Raw genomic sequence first — 23225 nt, 5'->3', positions numbered from 1 at the left:
TCCACAGTTATGACACTTGTCCTTCTTCTTTTGAAGATAGTCTTTTTGGCCTCTAACTATGAAGAGGATTCACCTTTTGGTGACTTGGACTTCTTCTGAGGTTTATTGGAATGTGAAACTAAGTAGGCAATTAACTTTTATTGCCTTATTTGTTCCAAACTCTTCCTAGAATAGTTTTGATCCTAAATATAAATAAACCTCTTTAATTTATCCAGTTCACTTTGTTCTTTCAGTCTTAAAAGAACTTCATTCAGCAGGTAGTTTACTCAATGCAAGATCGACAAAAAGATTATCAAACATATCAGATTTATCATCTTTTAGCTTGTTCCTTATGTTCTCAAGTTTAATTAACTAAATTCGTATTAAATTTGAATTCAAAGAACTTCTCTGCTATGAGAGTTTTGGAGAGCCCCTCTTGTTTTGGAACTAAGCATTCAAGTGATTTCATATTTTTTTCCATCGTCTTATATTCACTACAAGTCATAGCTAGATGAATATTTAGAGAATTTAACAAGTAGTCCCTACAAAAATATCCATCTTTATTCCATTGATATTGTTAATCCACAATTTCCAATGGTAAATGCAAAATCATTTAATACATTGTGGAATATATGTTCTTCCATGCCAAATTGAACATGTAATTTCCAACCATAAAATTCAATAACATCAAATGATTTCATTTCATAATATCATAGGAACTATATGTAGGCATTTTAATAAGAGCTAAGAGTTAGAAAGAGTGCACCTTGTAGATCTCTCAGACTTCGCAAATTAAAGCAAAGGCTCCATCTTTCATCAAACTGCTCTGTAGACTTGGAATTTGCCAAAACGACCCCAAAAACAGATCCGGAGCGCCCAAAAACCTTAAGATGGACTACCCCTATTGCCAGAAACTCACCGGAACATTCTCTTATTATTGAAATATCCCATAACAGAATATTCCCCAACTAAAAGAATATTCCCTCAGAATATTCCTTTCGCAGGAATATTCTTTTTCGCATAAAAGTGTACCTAAAACTTCAAACGATCATATCTCATTTGTCCGATCTCCGTTTAAGGCGAGTGACGACTCAAAACGATCGTCTCGACGAGTAGAACAAAGCCCATTAGGTTTCACTTTCTGAAAATGTCCGAAATTTTCGAGATCTGGACCGAAAAGTTGCGGCTCCAGTTTCTTCAAACTCAGATTCCGGTAAATCCTTCCGTCGAATCGCGAGAGTGATTTAAAATATGATGTTCCAAAGTTAATACTTCAAGATTGTTGGAAGTTATAAGGTTGAGAGAGAAAGGTTTAGAGATGCTTGAAGTATTACACCAAGAGACATCAAGTTTGGAATGCTCAACAATGTTACCTCCAGCTTAGGAAACCCTAGATATAATGCAAGCTATTGGGCTCCAGCCTATATGGACCCAAATAACAATGCTTTCACCTATTGGGCTTATATGTGAACATACTATTGGATTATATATATTATTAATATACCCAACATATCCTTCCCCTTAATTAATCAAAACACAAAATAACTTTAACTTTTGAAAAAAAAAATATTTAAAAAACATAATAAATAATAAATTCTGTTTTCAAAAGTCCATTGCTCAAAATTACCCTTAATTAGTTATAAATTAATAGTTGCTTTCTTCCTTTGCCTCTCTCATTTGCCGAGAGGCTGCATTCACTCATTCTCCGAAGAATATTGGATTGATTACATCTTCGTGCTTCATGGAGGCAACATGTAATTCAGCATTTACATTCAATTCTTCTCATATTCTTTCTCTAATGTTACGATAGAAAAAGAGACAAAATAAGTTTTCTAAACTTTGAACGGGAAGGGAAAAAGAGAGAGAGTAAACTTTCAACTTTAAAAAAAAAAAAAAAAAACTTCTGACGATATTAAATCTCCAAAAAAATTATTCTTAAATATAAAAAAATTTGATTATTAAATTAATCTTTTTTGTGTTATCAGTTTAGTCTTTCATAAATATCAATACAAATTTGATGACAATTTGTTTTCTAAAAAACTAATGTAATGACATCATAAATATTATGATAATTGGCTATTGACAAAACGAATCATAATGACCAGCTTCTTGTTTAATTTTAAAAGATAAAGATCAAAACCCTTTTCACAAAATGGATTTGATGTTTATTTGAAATTTGTTTCACATATCAGAATTACAACTTGATTTGGAGAGTCACAAGAGAGTTATATCTGTATCTTTTTAATAGAAAAGAAAGAAGACACTATGGATTTTTGGAACCTTTTTGTTGTTGCATTAATGCCAGTTCTCAAGGTACTGTTGATTACTGTTGTTGGCACATTACTTGCACTTAATCGATTTGGCATACTCAAGGAAACTGCCAGAAAAAACTTGAATACCGTAAGTTTCATCTTTCTTTCTTTCTTTTTTTGGTTTTTTTTTTCTTATTTTACCTCAAATACAATAACTTTATTTAAAGTTACAAATTTATTATTGATTGGTAGCAATTCATTGATCGTTGTTAACATTTTTCTAAAAAATTTCTTTATATTTTATTAATGTTTATTTTAATTCTTATTTTGTTCTGCTTAACGAATTTCATGCACGCTTCAACATTACTGAGTCATACCAAAACATTCCTCAAGCTCATATGTAAATAAAACGCAAAGAGCTCTTGCGTTATATATATTGAACCAAAACTAAAATGCTTAAGTTTTGAAATATGAAATACATATCTTATTATTTCTTACAAAAAAAAAAGATGAAAAAAAAATTATAAACCTTGCTTGAAAGAATTACAGATAGTTGGTTTTTTTTTTTTTTTTTTTTTTCAGATGGTATTTTTTGTCTTCGCTCCTGCTCTTGTTTATAGTAGCCTGGCTGAAAGAATAACTTTAAGGAGCATGGTGATGTTGTAAGTTTGTTTCTTGCTACTTTTGTATTTTCAATTCAAAAAATATTCCCCATTTAATTAGTTTGATTAGCAGAGATGCTTTCATGAATTATGTAGGTGGTTCATGCCATTGAATGTTCTTCTCACATTTATTATTGGGACAATTTTTGGATGGTTACTTGTTAAAATAATTAGAGTTCCTCATGATCTTCAAGGCCTTGTATTGGGGTGTTGTGCTGCAGGTAGGATCACTTACATATTTAAAATTATCTTTTTAATTATCTTATCATCAATATCATACATATAGATCAGAAACATTAACTCATTCTTATCTATGATGATTTGGGGTTTGATATCCACAGGAAATCTGGGAAATTTGCCTCTTATCATAGTTCCAGCTGTTTGCAAAGAAAATAGTCCTTTTGGAGATGTTGATGTTTGTTACAAAAATGGAGTAGCATATGCTTCTCTATCAATGGCAGTAAGACACTAACTTAAAAACATTTGGAATTTAAATATATGTATCACAGAGTGATTTTTACACTTCTATTTTTTATTTTTATTTTTGAACATTTTCATTGCGTTTATGGTTTTTCAGTTAGGATCCTTTTGCATTTGGACTTATGTGTACAACATTGTCCGCATATACTCACACAAAATTACCAATGAAGTCAAAGTTGACGATTCTGCTATGAATCCAGTGTCTGCAAGTACAACAGAAACTGATCCAGAAAATGTTTCAACATGTTCCACAGGAGAATTGGTTATTGTGGATAATAGATCACAGACTAAAGATCATGTGAAACAATTTGAAATTGCTTGTACAGTGCCTGATGGACAAGCTAAGGTAGTGTTGTACTTTTAGTAATCTTTTGCTTAATGGCATGAATTTTGTTTTGGAATATTATTCTTCCATTCATTGATTACTTAATTATTCTGATTCGAGTTAGATAAGACCATATCAGCATCAATTTCTAAACCCCATTGGTCTCTTCCACAAATAAATTTATGGGAGTGTGTTACAATTTTGAACTCCTACCTTTGCTTGAGCAACATGCACCATTACTTGATATCAATATGTTTGGTTCTTTCATAATACATCCAATCTTTAGTTAAGTTGAATTGCATTTTGACTAGACATCCCTTCGTACTCTCACTGTCACAATGAACAATAATATGTACACATTCAAAAGTGTGATTTCACAAACCAAACCTTTAAGTTTAATTGGTTCCTTAACAGCTTCTCCTTTGTAATTGCCACGTGCTTTGCCTCTACATAGTTGATAGAGAAATAGTGGATTGATGTCTAGCTTTCCAACTAATTTTACAATCTCTCTTAGTAAAAACGTATCACGTTAAAGATCTCATTTTATCAAAGATCTCTAGCATGAACTGAGTCTACAAATCATGTGAAACTATTTTTAGTTTTTCCATATTCCAAACAAGCATTTGTAGTACCAACCCAGTATCTAAGTATGCACTTAACTGCTTCCTATGCTTCTTGTCAGGATTAGTTAGATACCTACTCACAAAACTGATAGCCTATACTATAACTAGTCTAGCATATATCACGAAATACATAATGCACCAAACTGCATTAAAATAAGGGGTGCATCATTTAACCCATCTCCTTTATCTGTAGTATAAATACATTTGTTGAAAGTCTAAAATTAGAAGCAAGAGTAGACATTGGTTTGAGGAAAATTGACTCAATAACTTTTCGCTAAAAAGCCTTTTGAGAAAAGAAAAAATTCTCATTCATGAGGCCTGTCTCTTTGGAACTCAATAACGAAAATCTTTTTGGTAGCTTGATATATCAAGAATTGGCTTAGAATCGTGAATGTGTGTGCCATGCTCGTGTGTGCCTTGTTTTAAAATGTTTAGGCATATTTTTATTTCTAGTGGTAATAGAATAATTTTGTATTTTATGATTATTTGGCACCGTGTAAAAGGGTGTTTTAGACTGTATCTTTTTGGTTATTGATATCAGCATATTGTTATGACTTTTTTAGAGAAGGGTTCTCTTTATCAATTTCAATTCATGTGTTTAGACTATCGTCTATGTTTTTTTCACATAAGTTGGTATCAGAGCCCGATTGGCAATGGTTAAACAAATTTGTGATGGTCGTGGATGGTAGGATCACGGTTGTACACGAAGAGTTGTGATGATCAATAGAGAAACTAAAACAATAACTTGTAACAGAAATCAGAGAAGCCATTGGAAGCGAAAAATGAATTTCCTCAGATTAGATTGATAAGATACTTTACAATACTCAGAAAGATCATATATATATATATAATAGCCTCAGCAAGAAAAAGGATAACATATTATCTAACTACTTAGGTAACAGACTAATGCATCTAACAGACTTCTGGTAATCTGTTGCGATTAGTTGGCCATGCATGTGACGCATCTGACGTTGACTTCTGTATTCTGAAATCAATCAGTGAACTTGGTGCACATACATTGTTTGCTGAGATGGAAGTAGGCTTTGAAGTTAATGGGCTTGTAGTGTTTGAACTGCTGGTTTGTATTACACCCCCCCCCCCCCCCCCCCCCCAACAAGATGGACCATGATAATTAACAAAGTCCAACTTGGAGAGAGCTAAGGTGAAAGCTGATGGAGGCAATGCCTTGGTGAAAAAGTCAGCCAACTGATTGAGTTAAAGGTAACATGTAGCATACGAATGAGCCCAGATTGAAGTTTTTCACGCGTGACATGAGAGTCGATCTCTATATGCTTGGATTGCTCATGAACATAGGATTATGGGCTAGATAAATGGCAAAGTTGTTGTCTCAGAAAACAGAAGCAGGTTTCGACCAAGGAAGAAGAAGATCCTTGAATAGATACCAGAGCCATTGAAGCTCACAAGTTAATGTTGCAAGGGCCCTGTATTCTGCTTCAGATGACGAACGAGACACTGTGGATTGTTTCTTGGATCTCCAAGCAATCAATGATGATCCTATGAAGATGCAATAACCGGTTATAGACCTTCGTGTATCTGGGCAACAAGCCCAGTCAGAATCTGGGAACGCTCGAACACTGAGATCAGACTTTGCAGATAAGAAGAGACCAGAAGCTGGAGCACCTTTTAAGAATCGTAAAACACTAACTGCTGCATGTTGATGAATATCATGGGGGCATGACACGAACTGGCTTAATTGTTGAACAACAAAACAGTGTTGTTGTTAAATAAAGCAATCTACCAATAAAACGTCTATAAGTTGAGGCATCTGAGACGAGATGAGTGCACCATGGGAGTACTGCATGGCTTGGCAGCAAGCATGCCCATATCAGAAAGTATCTCCAACACATATTTGTGTTGATTTAGATGTATCCTACGAGAGCTACGAGAAACTTCGAGTCCTAAGAAATAACGGAGAGGACCGAGATCTTTTTATTCGAAACTTGTCATGAAGAAATGTTTTCACACAAGTGATTTCTGAAGGAGAATTGCCAGAGAGTATAACATCATCCACATAAAACAATAAAATTGTGAATGAAGTGGATGTCTGACGAGTGAACATGGAGTTGTCAGCCTCTCTTTGAATGTATCCCAGCGAAATGAGAGCTTTTGATAGCTTACTATGCCATTGACGACTGGCTTGTTGTTGCGACTTTGGCAAGTGCACCGGTTGTAAAAGTAATAAAAGTGTACTGAGTACGAGATCGTTCCCACGAGGATTGGTTTTCAAGAACTAGTTCGCTAACAACGATTTAGTTGGACAACAAAGAATGAGATGAAGAGAAGTGAAATTAAAAACAATTAATAACATGCAAATTAAAATTCAAAATTAGAAAGCAATTGAAAAGATGATTGATTAAGAATTTAAAACAAGCGTAGTTAAGGTTTCGACTTCCCCCAATCTCCTCTATATGCAATGAATTAAACTGTCAAGAATCCTTTCTTAATATAATGTCAATCAATTCTTTCTAAGTTAATTAGGGCTCAATTCCTTGTTACTCTAAATCTATGTGATCCTAAAAAACTCTAGTTCCCCGATTATTCCCCAAGAAAACATGCATTAAGATGAAGAATTTAAAGATTGCACAATTGCCCTATGTCTATCCCTAGATCACAAGGAATATGATAAATTTACCAATTCAGGGTTCATGCACCAACATCCCTATTGTCATACAATTCCCCAAAATCAATCTATAAGAAGCAAATTCATAGAAAGCATTAAACACAGATAAATTTATTCAAATATAAAAAGAAAAGAGTTCAGAGACAATTTAATTCAAAACATACGATTCATTTGGGTTCCATCTACCCCTAACTACATAAAAATCTAGCCTAGCATACCGAATTCAAAAGCAATAAGAAAGAAAAGAGAACCCAAGTCTCCATTGTTGTGATGTTGACTTGGTTCCTCAGTGCTTCAATGCTGCGCAACAGGATTCCTCCTTCAGGTCTCTGTGTAATTCTCTAATTTTGCTGTGAATGAGTTCATTCCATTGACCCCAAGCTCCCTATTTATAACCTTTGAAGCCATATCTTTTTAATTCTTCATCAAATCTCCCCATGAATCTCTATCGATTCCCAATCAAACCTTGATTTGTTTATGTCTTTATTTAAGATCCTACAGATTGGGCTGCCAGATTGAGCTTCAAATCTTTGTTATGATTCCTTTATCACTTTTTAGCACCAAATCTTGTGGATTTACCTTCAAAATAAGCAAGATATCAAAACATTAGCTGAATTTTCAAATCTTTATGATTTTTCATATAACACCTTGATTCCATGCAATCTACCATATAATTCTTGTAAAATTCAGCATAAAAATATGGTAAACCAAGGGTTTATCAAACATTCCCATATTTGAATATTGTTGTAACACCCCGTGTATACCCGGTTTGTTATCATGTCATCGTATTAAGCCACGCTTAATTAAAATGCGAAATATCTTTTTCTTTTCAATTATAACGTCATTATCAATTACCAAGTTGATTACTTAAATCACTTTCAAAATATTGCATGTATGTAATTGCAAATAGACAACTAGCTACACTGAATAACCTCAATATATAAATAAATGTGAGTATCTAAGTCACGGATCTACAACATGTAGTCTGGACGATATCCTGATACAATACTACAATTCGAATCTAAATAAAACATAGTCAATCAATGTGGCATGGACAACCCCCATGCTCACCAAATAAGGCAACAAGGCCCAACAGAGTCTCAACAATAACAACATAATCATAAAGATAGAACATAACAACATCCAAGCATCACAGTATAATCAGGAATATCTAACTCAGCTCCGGTCCCTACCGCCCGAGGTCTCAACCCCCGAGTTACCTGAACCTGAAATATGTGCCCAAACGTGGGGCGAGATCTCTAAACAGAAATCTCAGTAAGGCAAGGGGTCCTCAAGGATTTCTCCACCCCAAGCTCACTTACATGTGCAATATAAGTTCAAAAGTAGTAATATCATATAAGTTCCAAAATCAGTGCAATGCAGTATATCATCATGTCATGTGTGTTAACTATTCTACTGATCAGAAAAGTGTAGGATGTACGTACGTCTACAACCCACAATAGTACACGCCAATGTCACACTTGCCCACAGGATCATAATCCCGTCTAGGCGAACATCACATACATATCATAGGCATTTGCACTTAACAGCTCAAAAGCATTTCAATAAATCAATAAATGAAAACACATCATGCATATAAACCATTCCCCCATGGGGTATGGTGGAACCAACAATGGCTAAACCGAGGACAAAAAGCTTACCTCTTAAGCTAACTATCCAAACAAGAGTCCAACCACGCTCAAAATCCACAAACAACAGAATCACAATCTGTTTTAGACCAGTAATCATATCAACAATCATACTCTACAAGCATATAACATAAAGACAACGTTTTTCCTTTACATTTCATGTCTTTAGGCTTCTCACAAAGCCATAAGCCCTTAATCACTTTGATTCTGACTTAGATTAATTATTACAGAAGTTCACATTAACCAATCATGGGTCCACAAACCCAAAATATCATTCTGTATGAACAGTACCGCTGCTGTCCCGAAATTCCCAGAATATCCGGATATATGTCGGGGCCATATTCGGATATTCATATCCGGATATCCATATTCGGATATCACATGACCTCATATCCGGATATCAATATCCGGATACCATATCTGGATATTTCGCGGCAGAATGCAGTTCTGCATTTTTCGCGAAGATATCACTCAAATGTTCAACTTTTAACCCATTACTATGTCCAAGCATGCATTTTTATACCCTATTAGGTTCATATTCGTGTTAGTTACTTAAACAACTCATTAAACATGCCAAGACTCCACTTTTAACCAATGAAACTCATGATTAAGGTGGTAAAGCTTACCCAAGCTCAAAACAGAGGTACAATGGCTCTTGGGGCTCTCACAACAGCTTCTCAAGTTCTGACTTCACAAAGATACGAAAATGGTATCAAGGTTGGCCCTTTCTTCACAAAGGTCACCACTTGGAGCTCCCACAACCAAGGAAATGGCTCCCTCTTCACCAAGACAAGAAGTCAGCTCACTCATTCTCCCAAGATAGCAACCATACTAAAAAAAGAAGCCACTTTCCTACCCATAATGATTGTTCACACACACCCAAGGTGTTTAGATGAATAAAGAGTGGAGAAAGGTGATCACTTGGGCTTGTTCTTGAAGAAAATGGAGGTGGCAAGCTTGGAGAGCACAAACTCAGAAGTGGAGGCACAAGGGACACATATGAATGCACAAATTCCGACCTAGGATCATGTGCCACCCTTTATATAGCCAACTTAAGTTTTAATCGCATTGTATTAGCGCTAATATCTATGCTTAACATTTTAATCCCTAACTTAGGATTCTGAATCTACTCATTTTTCTAAGATTTTTCATATTTTTATTTTATTTTTCGCAGCATCTTTCCGGTACGCGCTTTTACTTAGCCAGTATTAGTTCTGGCACATGTTCTTATTATTTTGACTTGAAACTTGTTATGCCAGTCCTATATATTTTTCTAGTGACATATACATACTTTTCATAATTTTCCGGGATATTTCATCGGTACGCATTTATACTGTGGAGCAGAACCGGTATCTGCACTTTTCGTCAGAAAAGCGACTTTCAGCATTATTAATCACTTACAATAATTATTTAAGCCTTCTCATAATTATTAGGGTCAATTATGGAATTATTTCCTAATTCTCATATTTATTTAATTAATTTCCTAAATTAACGGCGCGAGTTCTTACAATTGCTATCCTCAGCAATCAATCAGAATAAAACTAAGGAAATAGAGAGTAAGAATCTTCATTTGCATGGAATTTGGCAGGAATGATTCAATCAGAGACATGATTGCAGAGTGTAACACCCCGTATATATCCGGTAATGTTATCATACTATCGTATTAAGCAGCGCTTAATTAAAAATGCGGAATATCTTTTTCGTTTCAATTATGATGTCATTATCATTACCAACTTGCTTATTAATCAATTAATAAAACATCGCCTGTATACAATTGCAATAAAACAGCTATATGAAAATACCTCATAACATATATAGTAAAAGTGTGGCTCTAGTCACGGAACTACAACAACGTAGACCAGACCATCTAACAGTTTATACAACTCCAATCTAAAGCACTAACATAAAGTGTCATGAACAATCCCCATGCTCACTCAAATAAGGCAACACGCCCAACATCAGTCTCATCAACAACATAAGCATAAATAGCGGAAAATATAAACAGCATCCATATCCAGTCATGGCAGCAAAACAACATAATATCATCAACTAAGCTCTGGCCTCCTGCCGCCAGAGGCATCAGTCACCAAACTACCGGAATCTGAAATAAGCATTCCCCAAACGTGGGGTGAGATCTCTAAACAAGAAATCTCAATAAGACAAAGGGTCCTCAAGGATCTTCCACCCCAAGCTCACTTACATGTGCAATATAAGTTTAAAAGCAGATATCATCATCAGTTCTAAAATAGTGTAATGTAGCAAATAATCATGTCATGTGTGTCAATTCTATTCTACTGGCCAGAGAAATGCAGGATTTACATACGCCAAATACCCACATTAGTGCAAGACGCTACTTGCATCCACCCCTGATCACCGTTTTGTATGACGCCACATACTCAGGCTTACCGTCAAGATGGAACAATACATGCATATTAAAAGCCATTACACATAAAGCTCAACAACATTTCAAATATTCAAAGCATGTAACACAGCATGCATACAACCACACCCCCATGGGACATGGTGGAACCACAACATGGCTAAACCGAGGACACGAAAGCTTACCTTGCAAGCTAACACCCAAGGCCAAGAGTCCACAGCTCAAAGTTCAAACACAGCAGATTCACAATCTGTTATGGACCAACACTATATCAATAATAATGCTCCACAAGCATATAACTTAAACACAACGCTTTTCCTTACGTTTTACGTGTTAAAGCTCCATACCAAGCCATAAGTCCTTAATCACAACGATTCTGACTTAGTTCATTAATTACAGAAGTTCAACTTCATCAATCTAGGGTCCACAAACCCCCAATAGCCTACTGTACACACAACACAGCTACTGTTCTACGAAATCCCAGAATATCCGGATATTCCTCGGGACCATATCCGGATATGCAATATCCGGATATCTCATTGGACATATCCGGATATGCAATATCCGGATATCCAGAATCCCATATCCGGATATCTAATATCCGGATACTCAAAACCCATATCCGGATATTCAATATCCGGATATTTCACGGGCACATATCTGGATATTTCACGACAGAATGCAGAAAATGCATTTCGTGAAGATATCCTTCCAAGGTTCCATTTTTAACACTTAATTACGTTAAAGCATGCATCTTTATACTGATTAAGGTCCACACCCCAGTTGGTTACTTGATTAACCCATTAAACATGCAAAGATCACACCTTTAACCCATTAAAACACAAGCTCAAGGTAGGTACAACTCACCAAAGCTCAAAACAGAGGATCAATGGCTCTTGGAGCTCACCACACTGCCTCTACAGGTTCTGGAAATAAGGTGTACGAAAATGCAACACAAAGGTTGGTCCTTTCTTCACAAAGAAACTTCTTGAAGCTTCACAAGCCAAGTAGGAAGCTCTCACCCTCACCACAAGGCCACTCAGCCCACAAACTGACTTCAAACAGTCCCTCAACTCAGAACCAAAACTCTCTACACACTCATAAATGCCACTCACACAAGGCTCAAGTGTTTGGAGGTGAAGAAACCAAGCAAAAGTGACACTTGATCTCCAAAATGGTGAAGAAAGCTCAATGGAACAGTAGCAACTGACCAGCCACTCCAACATTCACGTAGCAACAGAAAATACCTAGGGTTTTGTGCCCTTAACAAGGGTATTTATAGACACTTACCCAAATAACACACAATATTAACTTTAATTGCTACGCTTAGCATTTTAATCCCAAACTTTGGAATCTGAAACTACACAATTTTCCAAGAATTAACATATTTTTCTTATAATTTTCTGAGCACCTTTCCGGTACGCGCTTTTCAAAGCCAGTACCGGTTTCCAGCACCAGTTCTCATTATTTGGACTTGAAACTCGTTTTACAAGTCCTACATATCATTCTAGTAATTATCATGCACTTATTATAATTTTCCGGGATACTTTTTCGGCACGCATTTATACCGACTAGCAGAACCGGTATCTGCACTTTTCTTCCGAAAAGCGACTTTCAGCATTATTACTCACTTACTATAATTATTAAAGCTTCATAATAATTATTAGGGTCAATTATGGAATCATTTCCTATTTTCTCATAATTTATTAATTAAATTCCTTAATTAACGGTGTGGGTTCTTACACATAGCATTCGGACTCTAAGGAATGATACATCAATCAACAAGATTCATAATTCATCAGTTAAAAGCTGCAACAAAATTTCTTAAGATCAATAATAAAGAAAATTTCCTGAAACACTCCCTCACTAGTAATTCAATTCACTCACACTCAACTGTTTAGAGGGTTGGTGTTTCACTCGTATCCCACTGAATCAACACTACCATAGGCTTGCTTATATTCTCGCTCTCCATAGTTATTGTGACATATCTCACAGACCAAAAGGTCTTGTTTAGGGTTATAACTTAGCCTGGTTGAAGGAAGGGAAAATTTAGAGAATGAGCTCCAAGATTAAAATCTAGATTCAAAGAGGAATAAATGTAATCGTTTAACAATTTGTAAATAACTTTCTCCTTCTTTTTGGTCCATTCTTCTTCTTTTTCTTTTGAACTTTTCTCATGTTTGTCGTTCTCTTTTCTCAGAACAAGTTTTCTTCTTTCTTTTCACTTCTTTTCTTTTTCCTCTTTCTGAGTAATTTTCCTTTTCTTTGTTTGTTTCTTTTTTATTCTAACCAACCTTACTTCCTTAGCTTTTGCCTTTCTTCCCTATACTCCCATACATTACAATTTATGTAATCAATTAATTATCATATGTTCCTCAATTCAAATCTTAAAGTTAACCTCAAATAAGGTGAGGATTTATATGGAAAGTGGCTTATTCATCTTCATAGGTTTTCAAAGAACAAACAGGCCTAGGCTCAAAAGGGTTTAACTAAGGAATGTCAGCAATGGTTGGCTATTTGGCCATCTAGTTTAAAGAAAGAACATACCTCAATCATATCCATATAATATATCACATATTAATTCAAGCAAGAAACAAAGCAAGTTCTAGAGTCTTTCATACAGTGGGATGCACACTCAATAAAAAATTTCTGTATAGGCTCAAAACCTCACGGTTATGAATGCACAGTAATTTTCCTATTCCTCATCTCAAAAAATTTCATCACTAAATAGAATATTTAATAAATCATGAAAATCATTACATTGATGCTCATTATGAAAATTTATGTGAGTGCATCATCATGCTCTGAATCAATCACTGATTAAAATTCCTGCCATTTTCCATTTAAAAGAATTGAGTAAAATTTTCAGAATTTTCGTAAAACAGTGGCTTGGGGTTTTTATTATTTTAAAACTCTAAACAAAATCCAATTCAAATTGCATTAAAAAAAAGAAAAAAGATAAGATAGTTCCTTGTACTAGCCGGATGTTCTGTGTATACTCATGCAGTTTCTCCGGTTCATTTAGCAATACCCACTGATGAACTACGCGTTTCCCATTCCCAGATTTAAATGTTGCTGTCCCCAGCAACTAATTTAAATCTAAAAAAATAATCGCGTTGAGAGTTAGGAACTAGTGGATTCCTCTGACTTGTGATCATGGTGGCTCAAAGCATGATCTTGGTGATGACCAAGCTCCATCATTCAGAAATTGTGTCCTACCATAGTGCTCTTCTGCATATGGATGAGGTAAAGTAGTCTAAGGAACTTCTGTATTATGAAATCAATTAGTGAACTTGGTGCACATACATTGTTTGCTGAGATGGCAGTAGGCTTTGAAGTTAATGGGCTTGATTCAATTAATGGGCTTGTAGTGTTTGAACAGCTGCGTTATATTAACTTGCATAACCATAATTGTGCTTTCAAACTGAAAATGAGATGGAATTTGGAGATGCATCTAATGAAGAAGGGTGAGACATCAATCCCTTTGCAATTCTGAAAAGATAACGGAATTGTGGAATACAACGTGGAGTTGGACCTATTTTCCCATCATCGAGAGATGGGTATTAAGTTTCTTGAGCTTGAGGGCTAGACTCATCCTAATTGTTTCATTGACGGTTTGTGTATAACCAAATGATGGTAGCTTAGTTGGCGCCGGGGAACTAAGCAGGTGGAGGGTGAGAGTATATGTTTGATCCTCCCTAGCACCGTCTTTTGAAGAGGTTTAAAGTCTTAATCCCAGGACTCGCCCCGAATCGGACTAGTTGCGAAACGATGAACCAATTGGAATATCTCCTAAAAAAAATTGACGGTTTGTGTATAATCAAGAGGATGTTTTACATTATAGACCTAACCAAACACCACAAGATTAAAGTAGAAGCAATCAGATTAAGAAAGCATGCTTTGATATGGTGGGAATATGTTAAAAACAGCAAACTAGAGAAGGGAAGTCGAAGGTTGTGAGATGGGACGAGATTAAGAAAATATTGCAAAAAATTTAATGCCTAATCATTAGATGCATGAAGCATTTATCGAATATTATAACATCAAACAATGAGATTTAATGGTTGAGTAATTTACAAATGAGTTAGATCACTTCGGGTTGCTTTGCAATGTTTTTGAGTTAGATGAACAAACAATTGCTTGATACTTAGGAGGATTGCGGACTAAAATATCTAATGTTGCTTTATTGTACCAATATTGGAGTTAAGATGATGTGTGTGAATTGGTTTTGAAGGTAGAAGAGAAGTGTAAGAGTTAAGATTTGAGCAGTTCCGAATTTCAGGTTTGATTTTTCAAACCAATAACAACTCCAAGTTTAACACTAGTGATAGGTAAGAGAATATTCCAAACCTATTTTCAAGGAGGGGCATAGTAGTAGCGGATGTAGTATGGGAGTAGTAAAACCCAAGAGGTTCTACAAAGGTCAGGCGATCAGAAATTTTGTTGCATATGGTCCAAATCGGCATATTGTGAAGCTTGTGGAAGCTTTAGTCTAGAACAAGATCTTTATTTGTGATGAATCCGATGGAGAGCAAGATAATGAGAATCTAGAGACATAGAAGATCTTGCAACCAAAAAAAGAAGAAGATCTTTTGTGTTATTCTGTTGAGTCCCTAACTGTCAAGAGGGATATAAATGTTGTAAAAGAAGATGAATTTGGCTTAGGTATAATATTTTTCACACTATGTCCCTGAGGGGAGAAAAATTCTACAAGAGGATATATAATAGATAAAAGGAGTTGTAAGAATGTGGTGTCCATTATCATGGAAGAGATAACTTGAAAATGAAGGTGAAATATATTAGATTGGATCATTCACATTGTACTTTTATGGGCATAATCCAATTACTCCTCTAGACCTTATACCATTTCTAGTTCACAAGTTGTGACCTTATATCATTCCCAGTTCACAAGTTGTTCAGATTGTGTCTATATATATATAGGGATAATCCATTTTCAAATTTTTTTTTAAAATTTTTGCAAATTACACAATGTACTCCTGAAAGTACACTACCGGAAGTACATAGTGTAACATAATGTACTTTCGGGAGTACATATTATAGTTTGTAAGAGCTTGTAAATAAAAAGTTTGTAAATACAATCCTCCCATATATATATAGTAGAAGTAGTATAGACTAATTAATTAGTCCTACTTCATGTATTTCAGGTTGTATATACTCACTAGTTCTATATATAATATAGCCTCCGCTATTCTGTTGTGTCACACGAATTTATTCCAATGTTTCTTTCGTCTCTTATTAATCTACATCATATCAGAGTCTCGATGTCAGGGGTTCGATCTTTATCGCCCCCATTTAATTAATAATTAATTAAGTTTTGTGGAGTTTCTTAGCAAATGTAGATGAGACAGTGCATTATCCATCTTTCAAACCTAGTAGACTCTCATGTGGGGGGCGTATTAGAGTATAATATAAATCATTAAGAAGACCATCACCCAATAGCTTAAATTTTGGGGTTGAAATGTATAATATAGCCTCCGCTGTGTTGTTATGTCACACAAATTTATTCCAATGTTCCTTTTTTCTCTTGTTACTCTACAAAATCAAATACAAGTGAACATGCCAAGCGAATCAAAAAGTTGTGTTCATTGATTTTACCCTGGCATAAGGAATTTGCTGATGTAATACCAGAAGCAACATACCTTAAAAAAAATACCAGAAAAAACACCACCTGGGTTGCTACTTACGCGTAATGTGACTCGATCTGTAGAGAAGGGGGGTGGGTTATGTGACTAAAACCAAGGGCAAGTTTATATATGCATGGACATATTCTAATTGCAACATGATATCTCCCTTAATTGTTTTTATCTTGGGGTTTGCCAAGAACACAACGAAATAAATATTTTATAATAGTGGTTGATATCAATGAAGAGGAAGAAAATTTGAAGACGAATCTTTTCTTAGGAAATGATGATTTACCAAAAATCAACTTAGAATCGTCATGCGTACATCATATTTTGAATTTTAGGCTTATTTTTGTTTACAGTGAGAATTTTATGATTTTTATTTTAATTGTTTTTAAGATAATTATTTGAAATTACGTAAAAGGATTTTTAACACTCCATTTGTTGGTTGTTGAATTTCATAATATTGTTATATTTTTTTAGAACAAGTGTTCCCCTTATTAATTCCAATTCGTCGGATAGTGTATTTTTTGTGTTTTGGCATCACAACTAACAGATCTTTCATGTTAAATTCAGAATGCTAGTTCCTATTAAATTGTAATCTTATATTGTTTAGATTAGAGTTGAATGCAATACATAATAATGATTGGCTGCTTATGTATTATGTTGGAATATTCAAATGTGATGAATTTCATATTAGTTGGTAATAAGTTAAGTAAAATGTATATAAGTGGGGGGTCCCATAAATCCAATGTCTTGAGATTTTAGGTTGAGACATGGTGTCGGATGTAACACCCCGTATATATCCGGTTTGTTATCATATCATCGTATTAAGCCACGCTTAATTTAAAAATGCAGAATATCTTTTTATGTTCAATTATGACGTCATTATCATTAGCCAAGTTGAATTACTTAATTCATTTCATAAAACATCGCCTGTATGAAAATTGCAAAAGACAGCTAACTGAAATACCTCATAATATAAATAACATCATTATGTCTCTAGTCACGAAACTACAACACGTAGACCGGACAACCCTGATAGTTTATACAACTCAAGTTGGAAGTACTAACATCAATGTGGCATGGACAAACCCCATGTTCACCAAATAAGGCAACAAATCCAAAAAGAGTCTCAACTCAAATATCAATCTAAAGACAGAAAACATAAACAACATCCAATATCCAGTCATTCAGCATACAACATATATAATCAGCTAAGCTCCGGCCTCCTGCCGCCAGAGGTCTCAACCCACACATTACCTGAACCTGAAATATGTGCCCCAAACGTGGGGTGAGATATTTAAAAATAAATCTCAGTAAGACAAGGGGTCGTCAAGGATCTTCCACCCCAAGCTCACTTATACGAGCAATATAAGTTCAAAAGAATTTAACAGTATAAGTTCCAAAACTATGCAGTGCAACAGATATTCATGCTATGTGTGTTTTAACTATTCTACTGGCTAGAGAAATGAAGAACGTACGTCTACAATCCCACAATAAGTACAAGGAACACCGCTTGCACCTCACCCACAGCTTCACCCTCTTGTATGTACCACATACTCAGGCTTACCGTATAGGTGGAACACCACATGCATATCATAAAGGCACTCGCATATAACAGCTCAACAACATTTCACAAATCAATATATCATGAAAACAACATCATGCATATAACACTACCCCCATGGGACATGATGGAACCAACAATGGCTAAACCAAGGACACGAAAGCTTACCTTGCAAGCTAACAATCCAAGCCAAGAGTCCAACCAATCTCAAAGCCCAAACACAACAGAATCACAATCTGTTTTGGACCAACAATCATATCAAAATCATACTCAACAAGTATAAGACACAAGGACAACGTCTTTCCTTTACATTTCATGTCTTTAGGCTTCTCACAAAGCCACAAGCCATTAATCACTTAGATTCTGACTTAACTAATCAATACAGAAGCTCAACTTAACCAGTCTAGGGTCCACAAACCCAAAATATCATTCTGTATGAACAGTACCTTCACTGTTCACGAAAACCCAGAATATCCGGATATTTGTCGGGGGCATATCCGGATATCTCTCTGCCAATATCCGGATATTCAGATCCCCATATCCGGATATCAATATCCGGAGATCATATCCGGATATCATATCCGGAGATCATATCCGGATATCATATCCGGATATCTATATCCGGATATCCATATCCGAATATTTCGCGACAGAATGCAGTTCTGCATTTTGCGAGATATCCTTCTCAAAGGTGGTTCATTTCATGCATACAGAAGCTTAAACATGCGGATTAAGGTGTGTTTAACATTACCCAACCCCAAGTTATCAACTTTAGATCATAACATGCATCAAGGTTCCATTTTTAAGCATTAAAACTCATGACCATGGTTGGTACAACTTACCCAAGCTTCAAACAGAAGCACAAGGTGCTCTTGGAGCTCACTTGAAGCTCCCAAAGTCCAGCACACACAAGGACACGAAAATGGTGCACACATAAGGTCTTTCCTCTCCAAAGGTTGCTTCTTGGATCACCAAGCACCAAGACTATGACACCACAATCCCAAAACCAGAAACTCAGTCCCTCACACCTCACAAGGCAGTGCCAAAACTCAGAATGATGCACCCTCCCCACTCACAATACACTACACTAAGTGTTTGATGAAGAAACCAAGAAGAAAGATGTCTTCTTGGCTCACAAGGTGATGGAGAAGGGGAGAACCACAATGGAACAGTGAAAGAGAGCTGGTCAGCCACCACAAGCACGTAGGATATCTGTTATGGCCTAGGGTTTTGGGCCAACTAATGTATTTATAGTGTTTTAAGCCTTAAGCACACAGTATTAGCGCTAAATGCTACGCTTAGCATTTCAATCCCAAACTTTAGAATCTGAACCTACTCATTTTTCTAAGATTTATCATATTTTTATTTAATTTTTCACAGCACCTTTCTGGTACGCGCTTTTCCATAGCCAGTATCAGTTCTGGCACAAGTTCTCATTATTTTGACTTGAAACTTGTTTTACAAGTCCTATATATTATTCTAGTGACATATACAAACTTTTTATAATTTTCCGGGATACTTCATCGGTACGCAATTATACCGAGTAGCAGAACTGGTATCCACATTCGTCCGAAAAGTGACTTTCAGCATTCTCAATCACTTTCTATATTTATTTAAGCTTCATAATAATTATTAGGGTCAATTATGGAATTATTTTCTAATTTCTCATAATTAAGTAATTAACTTCCTTAATTAACGGTGCGGGTTCTTACATCGGACCCACTTGATGTGGTTGGTTTAGTTTAGCCCATCGGTCTCCTGCCACGAGCTCCCCTTGGATCCGCCTGACAGTGGTATCAAAGCCCGGTTGAGCTCAAGCTAGCTTGGTGATTGGCTAGAGGCGGTTGAGTACTTAGGCCCTGGGGTACTCGAAGTTGGGAGAAGCATACCAATGTTGAATTTCACACTTGAAGGAGAAATTGTTGGAATATTCAAGTGTGATAAATTTCACATTAGTTGGTAATGGACTAAGTTGTGTATATAAGTGGGGGGACCCATGAACCTAATGCTTTAAGATTTTAGATTGAGATATGGTGTCAGACTAATTTGATGTGGTTGGTTTAGCTTAACCCATTGGTAGTGATCTCACGCCACGGGCTTCACTTGAACTCGTCTGACAATTTACCAATATGCAAAATGTTTTATCAAGTTGAAGAGATAATGGGATTTAAAAATGGCATACCTTCATACACTAATGCATTTCACTCTATGATGAGTAGGGGTGAAACTGGGCCGGGCCGGCCCACAAGGGCCTATGGCTCGGCCTACATCAGGCCAGACCTGACCTAGTAAATTTCGTAAAATAGGCTGAACTTGGGCCTTGAAAGAGCTTGTTTTATAAAAAGGCCATAGGCCCACTTTTACTAGGCCTGGCCTATAAGCCTACAGGCCGGCTTATATTGTACTATTTATTTTAAATTAAATTAAATAGAATAAATATGCCTTGAAGAAAAATAAAGATATAAATTTAATCAATTATAATTATTTATAACTTAATTATATTCGATTATATTTTAATAGAAATCTAACTTTATTTCTTATGTAGAAGGAACCAACATATCAGCATGTTAAATTGTGTATATGAATATATTATAAGGTTTTTGGGAGAGGTTATACTTACTACAAGCATCATTATGTGTTTGTAATTATTTTAATTTATATAGTATGGATTTGTTTGTTGGATTTGATGAAATATATGTTATTTAATTTGAGCATTTTGCTTTTGAAAGTGACTTAAATGCAGATTGTATGAGTTTTGTTGTGATTCATGATTATGTTTGGACGTTGAAATTATAATTTTTGGTTTAGTAATAGAATTTGAGTATTTTGTAAAGTGGATTTATTGTTCTGTTTGGAAGTTAAAAATTAATAGGCTAATGGGCTAGGCCAGGCCATTTGATTTTTTATAAATGAGTTAAGTCAGGCTAACAGTTATACTTGTAATAGGCTTAGGCCAGACCAAATTGAAATTTTTTGACGTAGGCTTAGACTTTTCAGAGCAAAGCTTGGCCCAGCCCAGCCCACTTTCACCTCTAGTGATGAGGAGTGAGAAGCACTGTTCCTGTTAAAATGTAAAAAATAAAGAGGTTATGATCTTACATTTTCAAGAGTTTTACAGGTACCCAAAAAGGAAAAGATTATGAAACAGCTGAAAATATTAGCTGAAAAGATCAACCTGAAGGTACTATTTGCACCTGCCACGATTGCAACGGTACATAAAAAAATTCTCTTATTTTTCTCAGTAGCCTTCTTATTATTTTCATTCAACTCATTCCATAGAGTGGGAACTAAGTTTTGAATGAGGTATGCTAAATAAAAATTACAACACTTAAATAGTCTCCTGTTCAACTCTAAAATCTGCATATCACAACTCTTTATATATATGTTGATATGTTAACCATATTAGATGCTGCTTATGACAAGTAAGTTACATTGAAGCTTTATTAGTTATTCTCAACAAGGATATTTCGTCTTCTCCTTATGTGCATGCAGATTGTTGGTTTAACAATTGGTATAGTCCCTCAATTTCGAAAACTATTAGTTGGTAACAATGCTCCTCTCCATGTGGTTCAGGACTCTGTAGTCATGCTTGGGTAAGTAACCTCAATCCTCTGCACCCACGTTTGGTTATTAGATTAACAAAAAAAATATTAAAAAAAAAAACCTGAAAGATACTTTATTTGATGGAAAAAATGATTCTCATGTGACATTAGATAAAATTATCTCCTGCAAATTCAAAATGATATCATTTTGAGGATTTAGAAAATTACTTATTTTACTTTCCTTTTGAATCATGTAATTTTACTAAATTACTCTACATTTTTTTTCTTAAACCTTCAAAACGAGTTGTTTTAAAGTTATAGGAAATAACTTTATCTTACGTTACAAGAAAAACATTAATCCTTTATTTGATCGTTTTTTTTATTTTTTTATTTTCCCTTATATTCAGAGATGCAGGCATTCCAGCAATGACCTTATTAGTGGGGGCAAATCTAATTAAGGGTAAGCCAATAAAATGAATTTTTCAAATTTGTCATTAATCTCTTTGGTTGAGTTCAATTTAGTAGTTACATTTGAATATGAATGTGATGCTTTTTTCAGGTTTAAAAGGAATAAGAAAGCAGCTTCCACTTGTTGTTGGCATTACTTCGGTTAGATTCATTGCCTTGCCAGCAATAGGAATAGGCATTATTAAAGGTGCCATTCATTTTGGCTTGATCCACCCTGATCCTTTGTATCAATTTCTTTTACTTCTTCAATTTGCCCTTCCACCTGCGGTAAATATAAGTAAGTTGACCATTATTAATTATGACTGAATAAATTATTCCCAATAAACATAGGATAAATAATATATTCACTTTGAAAATTTATATGTTCCCTATGCACACTTATTAATTTGTCTTCAAATATCTGTCCACATGTAGTATGCATAAATTTTGTTGGTATATTCAAATGCGACGAAGTCTCACATCATTCCACCTTATCAAACTAAAAAACTAATAACAACTTCATATTCATACATAACTATTCACTTTCTGTCGCTACAAATCTTAACATTTTTCCTCTGCAAAATATATTTATTTAATGACTGTGCCAGGTACGTTTACTCAATTATTTGGAGCTGGTGAAGGTGAATGCTCAGTTATCATGTTAGCAACTTACTCTTGTGCTGCTGTTTCGCTTACACTATGGTGCACATTTTTTATGTGGCTTGTACTATAATTATTTTATATTGCAAGATCTTCTTTGAGGCTCCACAAATACCACACTGTAAAAGAAAATGCATTTTAAGATACAAATCTATATAGAGCTTAGCAAAATTAGGACTGGTTTAAGATAAATCTGTATTTCAATGTGAAATATTTTATGTTAATTTGTAATAATTAAAAGTTATATGTGTTTGTTCTTTTTAGCAATTAACAAACGTTTGTTCTTTTTTTAGCAATTTTATACATCAATATGTTTATTAATTTTAATATTCAAATAATTTCTGTTCATGTATTTAATCAAAACAAAAAATAA

General features: G+C 35.0%; 1 protein-coding gene across 1 annotated transcript; it reads left to right on the top strand.

Moving 5' to 3' along the window:
- Positions 1–2244: 2244 nt before the first annotated feature.
- On the top strand, positions 2245–22925 carry LOC133306616 (protein PIN-LIKES 3-like). Its single transcript, XM_061506937.1, has 10 exons — positions 2245–2379; positions 2814–2893; positions 2990–3114; positions 3235–3353; positions 3471–3719; positions 21322–21414; positions 21696–21796; positions 22153–22205; positions 22305–22490; positions 22801–22925. Exons 1-10 carry the CDS (start codon positions 2245–2247, stop codon positions 22923–22925), a joined length of 1266 nt encoding a protein of 421 aa, XP_061362921.1.
- The last annotated feature ends 300 nt before the right edge of the window (positions 22926–23225 follow it).

This window comes from Gastrolobium bilobum, unplaced genomic scaffold, assembly GCF_033153095.1.
Source record: "Gastrolobium bilobum isolate Gb01-03AN ecotype WA unplaced genomic scaffold, APGP_CSIRO_Gbil_v1 utg2894, whole genome shotgun sequence".
NCBI lineage: Eukaryota > Viridiplantae > Streptophyta > Magnoliopsida > Fabales > Fabaceae > Gastrolobium > Gastrolobium bilobum.
The sequence above is the reverse complement of the archived record's forward strand: the minus strand, read 5'-3'. Positions and strand labels throughout refer to the sequence as shown.